General features: G+C 54.2%; 1 protein-coding gene across 1 annotated transcript in view; it reads left to right on the top strand.

Moving 5' to 3' along the window:
* The first annotated feature begins 12552 nt into the window (after positions 1-12552).
* Positions 12553-17994, top strand: part of LMBR1 (limb development membrane protein 1) — a 70812-nt gene continuing 65370 nt past the window's right edge. Inside the window, exon 1 of the mRNA XM_054574782.1 lies at positions 12553-12814. Coding sequence (XP_054430757.1) covers positions 12749-12814 — 66 coding nt within the window. The 5' untranslated portion in view covers positions 12553-12748. The remainder of the gene's footprint in view (positions 12815-17994) is intronic.

Here is a 17994-nt window from a genome sequence, read left to right as displayed (position 1 = left end):
CCTCTGGCCTAAGCAACCCAAACCAGAAGGGCCCGCAGCAGACCCTCAGCCGCACACAGACACCCCGCACAACATGCGCGGCACCCAGAGCCCAGCGGAGGCAGGGAGGGCGCCGGGGCCTCGGCCGTCCCGCGGGGCCGGGGCCGTGGGCTGCCCCGCGAGGCTGGGGCGGCTCCGCCAGCCGACATAGCGCTCCTCCCAGCAGCTGAGCGCTGGTTTTACTCTTTAGCTCTGAAACCTCACCTCCTTAATTTCCACATCCTTAGGGGCCCCTTCACTCTCTCACCTCTGTCTTTCAGACGCGGCAAACACAAACGTTCTGATTCTCTGTTAGCGGTGAGGCCGTCCTAAGCAGAGCTCCTGACCTCAGGGAGGCACCAGGCTCAGGCACGGCGGCAGGGGAACGGCTCCTGCCTTGAAAGACGGTGCCCAGGCTCCCCCTCCGTTCCCTGACTTCCTGCCGTGGAAAATCCCACAGCGCGCGGAAGGAGAGACGACCGTGCCCTTGGCCCCCAGCGCCCACCACTCGGCCGAAAGGTGCAAACTGCCTCGGTCCGTCTCCTCCCAAACCTTCACCTTTCCCACGAGGCTATTTCGGACGGTCTCTGACGTCATGTTACTGTACGCTGGGCATCGCTCAGCCTCTTACAGAGAGCTGTTTCTGCAAATCTTTTTTATCGTGGTAAGATAGACACGACATCAATTCACCGTTTCAGTAACTTCCAAGTGCGCAGCGCAGTGGCACGGAGCTCCTTCGCACAGCTGTGCAGCCAGCCCCACCGCCGGTTCCAGAACTTTCTCACCTTCCCAAACAGAAGCTCCGTCCCATTAAACACCCCCGCCCCGCCCACCACCGTCCGCTGCTGCTGCGGTGACCTGACAACTCCCTCCCTCCCGGAGCTGGTGGAGGAGGCTCGCACAGCATCTATCAGTCCTGTGTCTGGCTGATTTCACTCCCAAAAAGGTTTCAGGGTTTACAGATACATTGTTAAAGGCTCAGAGCTGGCTGCAACTCTGCAGGATCCCTTACAGAGCCGGCTCCTGTTTTAGGGGGAGCCGGAAGGAGTCAAAGCCCAGGGCAGTGCTGGGGGTCTGCTTTTTCTAGGCGGTGGGCGGGACGTGGAGCAAAGGAGAAGGCTGTTCGCAGGGACCAGGAAGGCAGGATTTGAGAGCCACTCGGATGCACCGGGATCCCCTCGCTGGCTGGCTCTTGGGGAAGAACACCCCTGAAATGGCTGTGATGGAGGGAGGCCCCCCACGCACAAGACCTTGCGCAGAGCAGGGCGGCCTCTCCCACCTCTGTTACCTGCCATCCTCGACCCTTGTTGGTCCAGCCTCTCGCTCGCCACAGTCTCCCTGCCTCTTGGCTGACAGCTCAGCCGAAAGCGTCCTCGTTCCCGATGCGGCTGATACTCCGATGCTCCAGGGGCTAGGACACTTCCTGGTCCTGCGCACCCCTCTGCTGCCGTCTAAGCAGAGGAGGGCGGAGGCTGCTTAGCGCTGCTCCGTACCCGTGCATTTGTTGATCAGCTGCCTTTGTGCTGCGTGCCTGGTTCCCGGAGAGCGCCGAGCTTGGAGACAGTCAATGCTGGAGAACTGATGAGCCAACCTAAAAAGAAAAAAAAAAAAAAAAAAAGAGAGAGAGGCTGTAGACGTCGTCTTCATCCCAGACAAGGCATCTGGTCACCCAGCTCAGGACAGGAGAAGGACAGCGCTGTCCCAGTCTGGATTAGGTGTGACCGTTGCCCACGGGGCAAGCTCGGCTCCCTGCAGGTCTGCGGTCACTAACGAGGGGCGGATGTTGTTTTGACTCTGTCACTGCATGGGGCCAAGAGCAGGCGTGGGAGGTTCTGGTGGCACTCCGGAGAGCTGGTTCCTGTCCCTGTCCCTCGGCTGAGGACCTAGTCAACCAGCAGTGTCACTGCCATAGGTGCTGATCTCCTGGTTCTTTCTTGTCCTTGGGCTGGGAAGCGGGAGACCCCATTTTGGATGCACCACCGCCAGGACCCTGCGCCTGCCTCCGCGAGTCCCTGACCCGTCCCGCCCCCCTGCCTTCGTCCTTGTGCCTCACACAGACCTGTTTACTTTTGCTTTTGAGACACGAGTAGAAGGTGGGGATTTTCACCATGTTGGATGTGCTTTATCTAGTTATTCGCAGGCCTCTAGGATATTCATTACTGTGGCGTATTATTGCCTACCAGGAATTAACCACACTCGAATTTAATTAGAAGAGAACACCCGTGATTTCGGATAAAGCTTATTCCTCTTAATTTTGGGAATTAATCTGATTTCTGCCCACTGGGATTTCTGACGCTTCTCAAACACAGCGAACAGCGTGTGCGTTCTTTCCCATGCGCTTGCTGCAGAAAGCGACTCTGCGACTCTGCAAATAACTTCTCATTTAAGGCTTGGTTTATTTGTATGCATTTTCTTGTGATCATTATTCAGATAACAGATTTAATTCCGCTCTGGACACAGGCAAGGAGCTAAGCTAGACAGACATTGCTGCCAGAAGAGGCAAGTGTGTACCCAGGAGTGGCTGCCAGCATCGACCTTTGTGTTGACAGAGGCTGATGACTCAGGAGCTCGGACATTGGATCAACTGCGGAATCCCAGCTCCCCGTGACCTTCAAGAACACATACACGTGCGCGCACACGCACGCACACGCACGCACGCATGCGTCTGACGGCAGCAGGCTAGGTAAGTTTTAAGGTCTCAGCCTTCAACATTTAAAACCAGCAAATGAACACATCAAAATGCATGTTTTGGTGATAAAGTCAGAGGACAGAACGTGAAGAGAACAGCAGCTATCCTGTGTTTAGAAAGTGTAGGCAGCGTGTACCATGAGCCCGAACGCTCCATCCTCAACTCAGACGAAGCTATTATTTACCTGTATTGCAACTATAGCTCTACAGTCTCAGACTATAATACAAGTAGTATAATTTACTATGATAAATACTACACTGTAAGAGAAGAAAAATAAGCAACATAATGCAGCACAGCACTGCACAAGATAACGTAACAACATAAGGTAACGTAAAGGGATACAATGCAGCATCGTCTGAGGGGAGACTCAGGAAAACCTGGAATTTATTTATAAAAAACTGTGTATTTATTCTGACATGTTTCAACATCAGTCCCCTTCAATGTCTTCTCCACTGGATGCAATACGCCCATTAAGACATTTTTTTCCACCGCTCAAAACAGTTTTGAACTCGTTGATTCTGATGCCTTTTGGGGCTTCTGCCGTTTTTTGTTTCGCCTCTTCCACACGGGCAAAGCGTTTCCCTTTGAGGACTTTTTTCGTCCAGGGAAACAAAAAAAGTTGCTCGAGGTAAGATTGGGTGAACAGGGAGAGAGAGGCACGGGGGCCACGCCGTCTCTGGTCACACGTCGCCGAACCCTCAGCACAGGGTGGGCAGGTGCGCTCGTCAATCACCCGCCACGCAATGGGCGAGTGCAGTGAGAGTCTTAAAAAAAAATTCACTGGAGCCGAACGCGGCCTCTCACAACAGCGCCAGCTGGCGCACTGATGCAGATGGGCTCCCAGCTCACTCCCCCAGCGGGGGAAGCCTGCACTACCAGGGGTCTGCCCTCCGGAAGGTAATTTCGGGTTACTCGGGGTCCCCACTCATATGCTATGACATCTGTAATTGTACCTCTGCCACCTGCCCAGGCGTTTGCAAACTCCCTGGACAGCGAACGCTGGAGCAGCGACAGGCGTGTGACCCAGGGCTGCGGGTGCGCCCCAGGGGAGACCACACTCCGAGGTCTCAGTCAAAGCCATCAACAAAGCCTTCACACCGGAAAACCCGAAACCACCACAAAACTGCCCTTAGACGGGGCAACAGAAGAGCCACACCACTTTCACGTAAGAAACATCCCGGGCCTGCCAGAAAACCGAGTACAAAAAAGTTTTTTCAAACCAGCAGTGTTCGCCGTGGCCACGGTCAACGTTCCTCAGGACAGTGGACCAATACCAAAGCGCCCATATCCCTCTAGAAAGCCAGAGGCGTTCCGAGGGTGTGGGACCTCACAAGCCGCGAGGGCCGGCTCGGGCGCGCCGTCCTGACGCGACTCCCAGCCGCGACCCCCGGCCGCCGAGTGCCCCCGAGCTGCGTGTGTCAGGCCGGGCTCGCGTGAAGGCGGATCTCTGGAGGCCGTGTTATTGATGGCCAGTGGGAGACTCACCAGACACTGGAAATCGGAAGTGCTTCTGAAAAACCCCCTTTCCACTTGAAAGGGCTATAAATCTAAAAATAATCCTGACTTCACCAGCAATGCTTTCAGGCAATAAGTTGATAGCAAGTATATTACTGAACAGACACTTAATTACCTTAAAATCTACCACAGTTAGGAGTGTATTGCAGCTCTTCAATTATAATTTAATTTTATACCAGTAAAAAAAAAAACCAACAAATATTTTTACTGTTCTTTTGTCTCCTTGGAGTTTTGTCTTGTAGCCTCACACATACAAAGGCTGAGTAGGACCGTTTCTAAACTGGCATCCCAGGCAGCTCCAGAATTCCCCAAATATATAAAAGAAGCTGATTTTTTTTAAATCCTTACCCAAGGACATTTTTTTCATTGATTTGAGAGAGAGAGAGAGAGAGAGAGAGAGAGAGAGAGATCTAGGTGCCCTGACCAGGGATCAAACCCCAAACCTGGGTATGTGTCGTGACTGGGAATCGAACCTGCAACATTTCAGTGCCCAGGACGCTGCTCCCCCCAGCAGAGCCACCTGGCCAGGCTAAGAAGCTGATGTGGATGAGCAAGAGGAAGGGCGTTTTCTCATTCCTGCCCGTGAGTGAGACCAGCAGTCACGGAACTCTCCAGTGTGGCAGGGACCGTTTCTACGGCACCGTCTTGCTGGAAGGAGAGCTTCCGTGCACCCAGGGGACCGGCCAGGGTGCCAGACCTGAGGAGTTCTGCCGCATGTCAGCGTTTTCCGCTGGCCCGCTCAGAGGGGCACGTCACGGCTCTGTTCCCCTCTCTCTCCCATCCATCTCGATCTACGGAGCGACAGCTGCACCTTTCTGCACTCTATCTGCATCTGCACCTCTGGTGAGAACTCTCTCTCGCTCTCTTTCTCTCTCTCTCGCCCGTCCCCCCGGGACGGCTCTGTGAGCCCTGGGCTTGCAGCAGCGACTTGAGCTGGGGGTTTCCTCTACCATCTATTGAGTGTGCAGCCCGGGGCGTGCAATTTCACCTCCTTATGTTTCAGTTTGCTCACCTGTTAAACAGGGATGATAACCCTCACTTATCTCGTTGAAAGAGCGGGCAGCGTGTGCCTTGTGAGCTATAAAATACCACAGAAAGGTAAAACGTGGGGGGTGGCTATTTTAGGTCCAGTTTGGGAGCTGCTCATAAAGTGGGCTATGGTCTCATTTTGAGGGCCCCGCCCGGCGACCGGCGGTCCACGATGCTTCGCTTTTTGGGAGAACCCGCAGGGGGAGGCGGAGCAGGCAGGGCTGCGTGGGGGACCCTGCTGTGAGCACTCAGCCCGCTTGGTGTCAGCCTTCCCTGGTCACATCTTGGGTTGATTCCACTGGAAGACAACATCCTACGACCCCAGCGAAGTCCACGATGAAGGGAAAAGTTCGGTGCAAGGATAAGTAGGATAAATAGCATCCTCTTTGGTCCAAAATGGACCGGCCGCCTAAACCAGGTTCTAAACCAGGGGGCCCGGCCAGAGAAGAGGCTGGCTGCTCAGACGCCCGGGAGCAGGGAGGGGCGCGCCCTCTGGGCCGGCCGCTGCAGGGGTCCCCAGCGTTTCACGGACTGTTACTGCCCCCTAGCTCGGCCAGGCTCGGCTCGCTGCGGCACACAGCCGTGTCCCCTTCCCCCGCAGCAGGACGGTGGAGACGCCTTCTTTGCAGTCCTTACCCTCTGCTAACGTTTTTACTCTGCAGACTGGCCACAGGCCAGACAAATGCGACGTCAGCAGAGCGGTTTCCGCAGGCTGCGTGTGCCGGACACACATCTGCATGTGGTGCTGGTGTGTGTTCCTGAGGGTTTGGTTAGCGGCACTTCGCTGCACTTGAAGATTTCTTGCCGAGGTGAATGAATAAAGTATTTTCTTTTCTTTTCTTTTTTTTAAAGATTATTTATTTTTAGACAGAGGGGAAGGGAGGGAGAAAAAGAGGGAGAGAAAAATCCATGTGTGGTTGCCTCTCGCACACCCCCTTCCTGGGGACCTCAGGCCTGTGCCCTGACTGGGAATCGTACCTGCGACCCTTTGGTTTGCAGGCCAGTGCTCAGTCCACGGAGCCCCACCAGCCGGGGCCAAATAAGACATTTCCGAGCCTGTTACCGTGACCCCCCCGTCCTCATCTGCTAGGAGCCTTTCTGGAGACACCTCTGAGGCTGTGCAGGAACCTGGGAAGAGAGAGGACAGGGGCACGGTCGCCGCCTGCCGTGTGGGGCTGAGGCTGAGGACGCAAGTCACACACACACACAGACACGTGGTGACAGCAAGGACTTGTGTGTCGTGCCAGGCGTCCTGTCCCAAAGCGACACGGATGGGCTTGGGCTGTTTTGTTCACGTGTGTGTGTCTGTCTGGACATTTTACAGGCCTAGGAACCTTTTCGGAAGACAAACGCATAGGGAACCCGCAGGCCCTGTGTGGGCGGAGTCGCGTTTCTGCGCCCCAGGCCACGGTCCCCTGAGCCCCACGGCCCCCAGCCCTGGCCGGGGAGCCCTTCCCAGTCCCGTGGCTGGCGCCGTTCTTCGCCTCCTGGCCCGCGGAGACCCGGTCTCCCCCCGCGGCCCCTCCCATCTTGCTTTTAACGGTTATGCCGTTGAGATTGCTGCTGACTTCCTGGATAGAGTGATTTTATGACACTCACTTGAAAATGGGTTTAAAAGTGCTGTAAAAGAGGGCCACGAGCAGCAGGGTGTCTAAGAGTGCCGCAGCTCCGGGGGCACCAAGGTGACGGGTATTTGTCAGGGTTTACAAGCTGCCTAGATCCGCCTCCGAGCCCCTTCGGCTCTTCCCGCCGGGGAGGCTGCAGCTGACAGGCGGCCGACAGCCAACAGCTGCTCCTCCGGGGCCCTGTGGGGCGGTGGACCTGGACCGCGTGGACGTGCGGCTGCCACCATGGCTGTGACCTGCCCCTCGGCAGAGGAGACGGAGGCGGGGGGTCGGGGGCTATTCCCAGACGAACTCTTCAAGCGTGTTTTGTCTGCTGGTGCGGCTTGCAACCCAAGCGCTGGGGAAATGATGTCAGCTGACCGAATGCCGCATGTAGCAAGGTGTGCACAGCGTTGGGTGGGAAACCTTAGCTGCTGTCAAAATGTCGCCTTTCCCCAGCCCGGCTTCCGCCAATGCCAAGTGGGTTCTGGGGGTTGGGAGGGAATGACAAGTGATTCCAAGTTCGTCTGGAAAAAGGACCATTTGAGAGTGGCGAGGGCATCCTCCTGGGGACAAGCGGACGCCCCAGTGGACAGTCCTCCCCCTCATCGCAGCCCTCTGTCTCCCTTCCTGCTGGGTCATTCTCAGTCTCTGGCCTGGGCTCCAGGGCCTGGATATGGGCCTGGCAGCCCCTGGGGAGGCCTGTATAAGGCTCGTGTCCCCTGGAGCGGACTCCCCCAGGATCCTGCCGGCCCCGTCCCCCTCCCAGGCCTGGCCGGGTGGCAGAGGAAGACTCAGGATGCGGCCCCTTCCTTCCCAGGCGGCTCTGGCTTCGTCCCGCTTTGCCGTGATGCCGCTGGGCCCAGGGCGGCCTTTTCCGAAGGCGCCTGGGCACCTCCTGCCTCCTCTGCAGCGAACAAGAGGAAACTCCACGTGGGGTGAGGCTCAGAGGCTCCACAAGTGTGCAGGGAGCAGTGCTGCTTAACAGGAACACAAAACAGAGTGGAAACAACACGAGTGTCTGTCCACACAGCACTGGCTAAATAAGCGACAAGCATTAGCCAATGGACTACTAATCGAGCCGTGGGAAGAGCGGCACAGGTCTGCACGGGAAATAGTAAGACAGCCAAGGTCTATTAAGTAAAAATATCACGTGGCAAAATAGATCTCAACTGTACAGTGAAAATGCTCATACATGTGTAGAAAATTCCGGAGGGGTGGCTACCAACACTTACCCCATCATCACTCACAAGGAACAGAGCTGGAGGCCGGAGAGGAAGACTAACCTTTATACCTTCACACCATTTCCATCTTTTTCCTCCTTAGAAAGTGCAGTTAAAGAGCTAGCGTAAAAAGAACAAGTTCTGCATCCATTTTCCAAAGCTCTGTTTTAAAAAATTTTTCATTTATTGAGCTTCGAGAGAGAGAGAATGAGAGAAATCGATTTGTTGCTCCACTCATTCATGCATTCATTGACGTAACCCCTTGTATGCACCCTGACCAGGGATCGAACCCACAGCCTTGGAGCATCAGGATGATGCTCTAACCAACTGAGCTGCCCATCCAGGGCCCACTTTTCAAAGCTCTTCACTACCTTTCCTGGAGCAGTTTACAAACTGCTTCTCCAGGGAGAACATTTTCGCGATCAGACAGCTTTGGCTTGGGACTCACCCACCCGACCACCACGTGCGGACAGAACTGGGAGCACATTTTCCAGGCTCACCCGCGTGGCACCGCGGGTCAGCACCTCGCTGCCTTTCGGGGCTGAGTAATAGTTCCTTGTGTGGGCGGAGCATCCACTGCCTGTCCACTCCTCAGCTGATGGACGCCTGGCTGGTTGATGCTTTTTGGCTATTGTGACTGACGCTGGTATGAACATCGTTGTTTTCTAGGGGACACACGTGTTTGTTCTCTGGGACATGTCCGTCAGAGCGGAACTGCTGGATCACCTGGAGACGCTGTTTAACTATTTGCAGAGCGGCCCAGCTTCCACGGGGACTGTGCTCTTACATTCCCAGCAGCGACGTGCGAGGGTTTCAGTTTTTCCAAATCCTTGCCAACAGTTACCCTCTGTTTTGTGATTATTTTTAACTCTAGCTGTCGTGGTGGACACGGATGGCATGTCACCATGTTTTTGCCTTGCATTTCCCGAATGTCTAACGATGCTCATCATCTTTGCACGTGCTCATTGGCCACACGTACAACTTCTTTGGGGAAATGCCTATTCCAGTCTTATGCCCATTTTTAAGTTGGGTTGTTTGTCTATTTGTTGTTGAGCTCTAGGAGTTCTTTATGTACTCTGGACACAAGACACCAAGATACTGTATCTTGGTGTGTACAATGCGCACCCACATTTTTGGCCCAGACTTTCAGGGAAAAAATCTTTTGTTTTAATTTTTAACCCAATTATTTATTTATTTATTTATATTTAGAAACGAAACTGATCGCTATATGCCAGGGTATTGTTTTGCACACAGATATCGTCATTGCTTTCCAGAGTTACACTTTTAACACAGAAGCATAGAGAAAAGAATTAAAGACATTTATATAGATATGGAAATAGTACCACCCACGTATAATGTGCATTCTTATTGTTCCCTCAAAAATTTGGGCAAAAAAGGGCGCCTTGCACATGGCAAAATACGCCGTACGACTTGCAAATGCCTTCCCCAACTCTGGGTGTCGCCTTTGCACCTCATGGACAGCGTCCTTTCAGGAGTGAGCGTTTTGATTTTGGTGAAGTCCGACTGGCCGTTTGTTGTCATGGTTTGTGCTTTGGGTGTAGCATCAAAGGAATCTAATCCAAGGTCACGAAGACGCCCGCCTGCCCGTGTTTCCTGTTTCTTCGCCGCAAAGCCTGCGACTCAGGCCTGTCTGTTGGACCGCAGCACCCAGGGGGTCAGAGGCGTTTGGCTTCCTCCCAGAGGGCTGGTGCCCTTCATTCCGACGGTGTGGGTCAGTGTTGACGTTGCCTCATGCGGGAGAGGTCTCTGACGGTTCCTATCCTGTCATTTTTGCCATTATCATCCTGTCGGTAACATTCTTGTAATAAATCTCTTTTCTGGTTAAATTTATCAGAGTTGGTTTCCATGGCCTGCAGCTGAGAACTCCGGTTGATAAAGCCTTGGACAGAATCGCTGTTGCTAATTTGTGTTCTGCAGTTATCACCTTGACTTTTTTTAATAAATCAAGGGACCTTATACTAGACAGTCTCATGAAACTATTGCTTCACTTTCTGGAGGAATATTCTTGAGGATATTTTCTACCACATTTAAAGATATTTTCCACTTGAAGGCCTGTGGGATCCTTCCGTCTAGAACAAAGTGCTGGGGAGAGCTATGCGCGTCCTGAGGCACAGGTAGGCTTTCTTCTTCCGGCTGATGCAGATGGTGCCATGGGTCGCATTTTCTCTCCTGTTTTTGAAGCTCAAAAGCTCAAAAAAGGTCTACTTCAGAACTAGAAACTGCGGTGCTTTAAGATCTGCTGAATGGAGTCTAAATTTCTTCCATTACTTAGTATTCTAATATGTATGTCCCTAGGATTTCATGTGTTAAAAAAATCATACTTTATCTTTCCGCCATCTTTCTCTCTTTATCTACCTATCTACCATCTCTTTCCTCTTTATAAGCAGTCCAAAATCTTTGCTAAAACAAGGAGGTGGTTGTGCTTTCACACACGCCAAGATTAACCATTCAGTTAGCCTACAATGTCTGTGGTGCTTTAAACCAAGCTTTGCTTGGGAACAGCAGCCTTCAAGAGGCAATATATCGAGTGGCTGGAAGTGTTGGACCAGCCTGCTCTGCCACCCACTTGCTGTGTGGCCTTGAGCAAATTCCTACCCTCTCTGTGCTTTAGTTTTCTCAGCTGTAAAGTGGGCACGAGGGGCTGCGCACGAATCTGGATGATGCACGTGAAGCTATTAGAACAGTGCCCGGCAAACCACTGCAAGTGCGCAGAAATGTCTCCTATTTTAACTAAAAAATGAAAGTTCAAAAAGTGAGGAGGTCTTAGAGGCTGGGCAAAGTTGGGTGTGGGGTATTCCAGAAGCGAGAGCAGAGGGGTTGTAGTTCAGGCCCTCCCGCAGGACCAGGGGGTCGTCCCGCCTCTGCAGAAAGGCCAGGGCCCCGCGGCTCCAGTGCAGGGCGCAGCCGGGGCAGCAAAGGGACCCGCTGGAGGAGGGGCTAGGAGCCGGGAAGGGGGCGAATTTTCCTCTTGTGGGGATGGGATACGGAGGGAGGGTGCTGGGCTCGGAGTCAGCAAGCCCGGGTTTCCTGGTCACGAACGTGTGTCTCCTCGGGGAAGTCCCAAACCGCTCTGGGTCTTGGGTGCAAGTGGAGTAGGAGCTTTCTAACCGCTGGCTTCGCTCACCTGGGGCGCCCCGGGGGGCTGCAGCCGCCTTGCTCCCTCTGCCGCGAGGCGAGGTGCATTTGACTGATGGTCCCTTTCCCCGCTTTGACTCATTTCCCTCCTAAATTCTGCGAGTCAACGTTGGAAGAAAAAAAGAGTGAAGATGGGTAATTAAGGCCAAGAAAGATGGTACCTGGCTAAATTCATTATAAGCCAATAAAAATGATTGAAGTCAACCTGCATTAAGTTAATGTGTATTTATGGCAGCGCCTTTAGAGATTGTGCTAAATTGTCTCAGTTCACTGAAACCAAGCAGCGCCTTGCGTACTTGCTCGTACTTGCTCGGGAGGCGCGCCACCCGGCCCTGCCCTGCGTGAGGATGAGGGTGGGCACTCTCACAAAGACACAAGCGATGCCGCCCCCCCCACCCCCGCCAGGATACCAGTGGAGCAGAGATGGCAAGCCCTGCTGAAAGGCTTAGTTCTGTGTGTGTCTGGGAGGGTGTTTCTCTGGACGTCTAATAATTTTCAGTTAGAGATAAAACAAAACAAAACAAAACAAACCCACAGCCAACAGGAATTTAAATGACTTATAGTCAAATAAATCCAAAGTAAAACGATGAATATTCCTTCTAATGCAATTTTATAGCAAAAACTCAAAACAAAACCAACCAACCAAACCAAAAACAATGAAAGATCCTCCATGGAGAATGGGGGGAACGGCTGTCTGGTAAATTTGGCAGCTCCCTCCGCCCCCCCCTCCCAAAACGTGCTGTCGAGGGTCTCCCTGGGCTCAGCGCTGCCCTGCGACTCGGCAAGGGGCCCGCCTTCAAGGCGACCGACATTGGCCAGGTGGGCAAGCCCCAGACCTCTGGCCGCCGAGAGCCCCTTGTCAGACCCCGAGAAGCCAGGTTTCCGCCCGCAGCGCGTCCTGAACGAGCAGGTTTCCGACCTGAGCTCCTTGCAGCAGAGGGCGCGTTTCCGCCCGCCTCTGCCCCAGGGCCTTACAGGCTGTGCCGGGTGCTGGTGCCGGCGCGGGTGCCGGGCACTGAGCGGCGCTGCCGTAAATGGTTAACTGCTGGGTAAGTGGGTAGAGCGTCGACACTGCCCGGGCCGCCGCACCTGCACTTGTCACCCTCGCTGGAGGGGGAGCAGCCTCTGCGAACCGGTTCCTGCCACCCGCCTCAGGGCGCTCCTCGCGGTCTCCGCTCCGTGGGGGCGTGGCATCGAGGCCGCCCCGCCCCTCTCGCCCTCGCCACACCCCCTCCGCCTTAGAGACGCAGACGCCGCGGCGCGCTGCTCTGACGCGCGGCGCCTTTCTGTGACGTCGCCCCGCCCCGGCCCCGCCCCGGATCGCTCGGCGCTGGCCCTCCGTCCCGAGCGGCTTCTCCTGAGGCGGCGCTGAGGTGGTGACCGTGGTCGCGGTCGCGGTCCCCGCCTCGCCGGCTGTGGCCCGCTGTGGTCCCGGGTCAGCTCAGCGGCCGCCCAGCCCCTCGGGTCGGCGGGCGGTGGTGCGGCGGGGCGCGCGGACGCGGGCATGACGGAGGATGGAAGCGCAGGACGAGGTGTCGGCGCGGGAGCAGCACTTTCACAGCCAAGTGCGGGAGTCCACGGTGAGCGGACCCCCGACTCCGCTGCCCGTTCCTGGCCCCACGCCCCCACCGACTCCCGACCGCACGGCCGCCTCCCCTGGGCCACCTGCGCCCCTTCCCGCCCGGCTCCGCCCCCGCCGCGCGCCCACCGCGCTCTCGCCTCCTCCCTGCGCGCCGTTCCGTCGAGTCACCCGCGGCCCCGCGTGAAGGCCTGCGGCGTCCCCCGCGCCCGCACCGTCGTTGCTCCTCCCGGGCCGCGGTGGCGGGGCCTGGCGGGAGGACGGGGGCGCGTGCGGGTCTCGGCGGCGCGGGGCGCGCAGCCCGGCTTCCGCCGCTCCGCCGTCTGCTCGCCTGCAGCCCCACTTGTATTCAGGTCGAAACCACCTTCTGCTCGGGGGTGGGGGAAGACCGGCGATTTATGGGCCCGAGTCCCCGGTGCTCCGAGGTAGCCTCCGGGAAGCCCCTGTTTGGTCCGCGCTGCTGCCGGGGGTCGGGAGCCGGCGTGGCCGCGGCACCCGCCTGGAGGCGTCCCCTAACTCGGCGCCCAGAGCTCAGCGCCCTGGTGCCCGCCGGCGTCTGCAGAGCGGCGGAGACACGCCAACTTCTCCCCGCTTCTCTCAAGCGCAGGCCGCTCGGGGCTGGCGGGAAGAAGGTGGTTTTCCGCGGCCCCGTCGGTGCGGATGCTGATCCGGACGTCCAGGGTCCCCGTGGCAGGGCCTGCCCCGGAGGAAAGGGGATCCCTAGGTCTCAGCGGTGCGGTTGGAGACGGAGCGCTGGGTTTGGTTTGAAGTTTTAAGTTAAAGCTGCAGTGACAGAGAGGGGCGCACGACCAGGCGTCCCTCCGGGCTCGCGGCCCGGCGACCGTCGCTGCCGGCGGCGGGGCCTTTTGCGCAGTCGCAGTCGCGCGCGGGGATGCTCGCGCCTGGCTCTCCCCGAGCGACGCCTGGGAAGCCCCCGCGCGCGCACGCTCCCGGAGGTCCCGCCGCAGGAGAGGCGCGCGGACCTCTTTGCGGCACTTGGTGTTTCCTGCCCTTCCCAATTTTAGCCCCTCTAGTAAGTGGGTCGTAATACTTGTTGCACGAAAGATTTTATTTGCGTTTCCCTGATGATGAATGAAGTTGAGCACCTTTTCATTTGCTTGTCGGTCATTTGGAAATCCTTCCAGAAGTGTCTTCCAGACTTTTTCCCACTTTCCAATTAGTTTATTTATGTTTTTAATATTGATTTGCAGTAGATACGATACCTTGGTCAGAGATACAGATATGGCAACCTAATGACATTTTCTAACGAGCAGAAATTCTTATTTTCTTAAAAAGATTTTATTTATTTTTAGAGAGAGGGGAAGAGAAGGAGAGAGAGGGGAAACATCCATGTGTGGTTGCCTCTCGCCCACTCCCCACTGGGGACCTGGCCTGCAACCCAGGCCTGTGCCCTGACTGGGAAGGGAACCAGCAGCCTTTGGTTCGCAGGCCGGCGCTCAGTCCACTGAGCCGTACCAGCTGGGGCTGTAATTCTTAATTTTAATATAGTTCATTTTATCAAGTGTTTCCCTTTTGTGATCAGTGCATTTTTGTTTTATGCCCCTTTTAAGAAATCTTTCTTAACCCAAGGTTAGGAAGAGGTTCTCTTGTGCTTTTCCCTAAAGGCTTGATTTGCTCTCCCCCATTGAGACCCGAGTTCATCCGCAGTGTATCACTTGTGTGTGCCGTGAAGTCGGAGCCATATGTGTTTCTTCACATGGATGTCCAGTTGCTTAAGCGCTGTTATGACCTTTGCCACAATTTAGGTGACTGCATATTTGTGGGGTGTAACTATGGGCTCAGTGCTGCTCCATTGGTCTATGTATTTTGGCTTTATTTTGCGTTAATTAGCTATTCTGTCATTTGGATTGCAATCCCACGTAATGGCAGCCAGGAGCCTTGTTGCCTTGTCTCCTGCCACCTTTTACCTACCACGCCTGTCGAGCTTCTGCGTAATAACAAGGGGTTACAGTCAGATTCCAGTCAAGGAGGAGTCGCTAGAGAAAACGAAAGGCGATGGGAGGCACAAACGAGGGCCCCGGTGGGGGCTCTGGCCTCGACGCCTGCAGGATGTGCACCCGTCAGCACAGCCCAACTCACAGCCAGAGAAACACGCAGCCTCACGCTGTGGGGGCTGTTTCCCTCCGTGCTTTTGACTGTGTGCGCAGCATCTGCCTTCGAACAGAAACATCACAGGTCTTACTACAAGGCGAAAAAAACAGTCTCAAGAGACAAAGAAAGCATCAGAACCAGACTCAGGTATGACAGATTTGGGAATTATAAAGCCAGAATTTAAAACATCTGAGTGATGTGCTAGGGGCCCTAGTGGAAAAAATGCACAGCATGCAAGAGCAGACGAGGAATGCAAGCAAAGCGAGGGGACTCCAAAGCAGCGGTGGAAATCGAGTGACCTGTAACGGAAGTGAAGTGCGCCTCTGATGGGCTTATCAGTTGGCCGCACAGGACCGAGGGAGGAATGAGTGAGCTGGAAGATAGGTCCACAGAAGCTTCCCAAACTGAAAAGCAAAGAGAAAAAAAAGAGATTAAAAAAAGAAATAGAACAGCCAAGAATTGTAGGACAGTTGCAAAAGATGTGATATACATGTATTGAGAATGCCGGACAGAGAAGTATACAGAAAGGAACAGGAGAGATATTTGAATCAATAATGGCTGACAGTTTTCCAAAAATTAATACAGACACCAAACCACAGATCTAGCGAACTTAGGCACCACCACGCAGGACAAATACCAAAAATATCTAGGTCTAGGCAAATCATCTTCAGATTGCAGAAAATTAGAGACAGAGAACAGAGGAAAGAAGCCGGAGGGAAAAAAGCTCCTTACCAATAGCAGATCAACACTAAGAATCAGCCTTGGCCTGTGGTTCAGTGGTTGGAACATCCTGTACACCGTAAGGCTGTGGGTTTGGTCTCTGGTCAGGGCATATATCTAGGTTGTGGGTTTGATCCCCACACACAGTACATACCGGAGGTTGTGGGGTGCATACGGGAGGCAACTGATCAATGTTCTCTCTGTCTCCCTTCCTCTTCTTTCTCTAAAATCAATAAACACACCAGTTTAGGATTTAAAAAAAAAGAAGTAAGAATTACGTCAGATTTCTCTTCAGAAACCATGCAAGCAAAAAGAGAGGAGTAAAATATTTAAAATGTTAGTAAGAAAACAAACCCACCAACCTAGAATTCTGTATCTCGCAAAGTTATCATTTAAATGTAAAGAGAAATAAAAATTTTCTCAAAGAAAAATTAAGGGAAGTTGTTGCTAGTAGGCCTGATACTAAACCCAGATAAAGACATTGCAACAAAAGAAAACTACAGACTAGTATCGCTCATGAGCATAGATGCACAATTCTACAAGAAAATACTAACAAACTGAATCCAACAATGTGTAAAAGGAATTACACACCATGACGAAGGGGGCGTGTCCAAGGTATGCAAGGCTGGTTCAACATTCGGAAATCACTCGGTGTAATCTGTCACATCAGTTGGACTTCAAAGAACGTAGTTTTTGGTGGGCCACAGAATTTTAGTAATTAGTTGGTGTTGCCATGAGATCACTGTGCTGGAGCAATCTTGCTGCTTCTTAAACTGCATATTTATTATCACTATGCTTTTGGTTTGGGTTTACTTTTTCTTTTATGGTGAATTAAAATCTCTCAGCTAAAGTAGTGTCTTTTTCCTTGCATGTTCAGTGTTTAAAAATATATTTCGGTGCTATGCTTTTTGGCACATGAAGATTTTTTTCCCTCATCTTGGGTTATATCATTGTTCATAAAGTGCCTGACTTTGTCTTACTTCACACCTTTTGCCTTAAATTTAGCCTTGTCTGAGAGAAGAAAAAAATGGACACCTTAGCTTTTCCCTTTGTTAACATTTGCCTTTTGATAGTTTGTCTTATTTACAAAGTGATTTTAATGTTTCATCTCATTATTTTTGTGTTTTCATGTGTTTCACTACACAGTACGGGTTTTTCTTATGTATTTATTTTCCTGGTTCTTAGGGTAATTTGAAAGAATTATAATTTAAAAATTTTTTAGATTTAATTTTAAAACTACAGTTGGCACATAGTGTTGCATTAGTTCATGTGTGCAGCACAGCGGTGAGACGCGTGTGTACCCTGTGAAGCGATCACCTGGGACGATAAAAACTAATTAAAAAAATCCTAAAACACCCTTTCAGTGCAGTCTTCTCGCAGCCTCCCTGGTCAAGTGCTTTTAGCGCGGCCGCTTCTCCACTGGGACCCCTGCTCCCACCCATCCGCCTGCTCGTCTCCCTTGTCTCTCCCGGTGTCCTTCGGGCTCACGGCCAGTCATTCCACTCCCACTCGTGAGGTGCCCCAAACCAGGGTTCCCAGGCTGCGGTCCTGGGATCGCTGGGCGGCGGCGGCGAGATCCCCGGGACAGAAGAAGCTGCCTGGGGAGAGCTGGTGGAATGAAAGGAGATTCGTGGCCTAACCCCGGAATCATAGGGACAGATGGCATTTAAAGGCTGCCAGGAAGGGGCAGCGCGGAAGGGCGACCGGGAGGGCGGTCCGGAGCAGGACGCCACCTGGCGCGGGAGCTGCTGCGTGGAGGACGGGGCCCCGTGGCTGTGGGGTCACTCCTGCCCCTGCCGGGGCACGCGGAGCGGGGCAGGGGCAGGCAGCCGGGCTAGGGCTTGGAGCGGGGAGGTGGGAAGCCAAGGCCGCAGGCGAGGGCCGTGTGGGCAGGAGAGGGCAGGGCACCGGGGGGACCGGGCCCCTGACCTGGCGCTTTGGGGACCCGTCCTGCACTGGCCTCGGCACCTGAGAGCCAGACCCCCAGCGGCACGTGCCTTCTGGCCGCCCCGGCGGTGCGGAGTCCGGTGTGGTGGGCCTGCGGCTTTAAAGGCTGCTTCCTCTCCCCTCGAGGCTCCCATGTGCTGCGTGTCCGCCCCCCCCCCCCCCCCCGCTCCTTGGACGTGCCTCCATGTTGTCCACAAAACAGAAACCACTGAGAGTGTCCGTGCGTCCCCTGCTCACCTGCTCAGCTGCCTGCGGCCGCTCCAGTGTCTGTCTGTCCGTCCCCTGCTCTTCCTGGGCGGGTTCTAGCTGGCCCTTCCACATGGGCACCTTTCGTCAGCACTTCTGTGTTTTCTTGTGTCATTTCTCTCTCGTGGATATTTCTGCAGCCATTGTAACTTTTCC

The sequence above is a fragment of the Pteronotus mesoamericanus genome, unplaced genomic scaffold, assembly GCF_021234165.1.
Source record: "Pteronotus mesoamericanus isolate MK-2021 breed Mesoamerican mustached bat unplaced genomic scaffold, CSHL_Meso_final contig_265, whole genome shotgun sequence".
Lineage (NCBI taxonomy): Eukaryota > Metazoa > Chordata > Mammalia > Chiroptera > Mormoopidae > Pteronotus > Pteronotus mesoamericanus.
The sequence above is the reverse complement of the archived record's forward strand: the minus strand, read 5'-3'. Positions and strand labels throughout refer to the sequence as shown.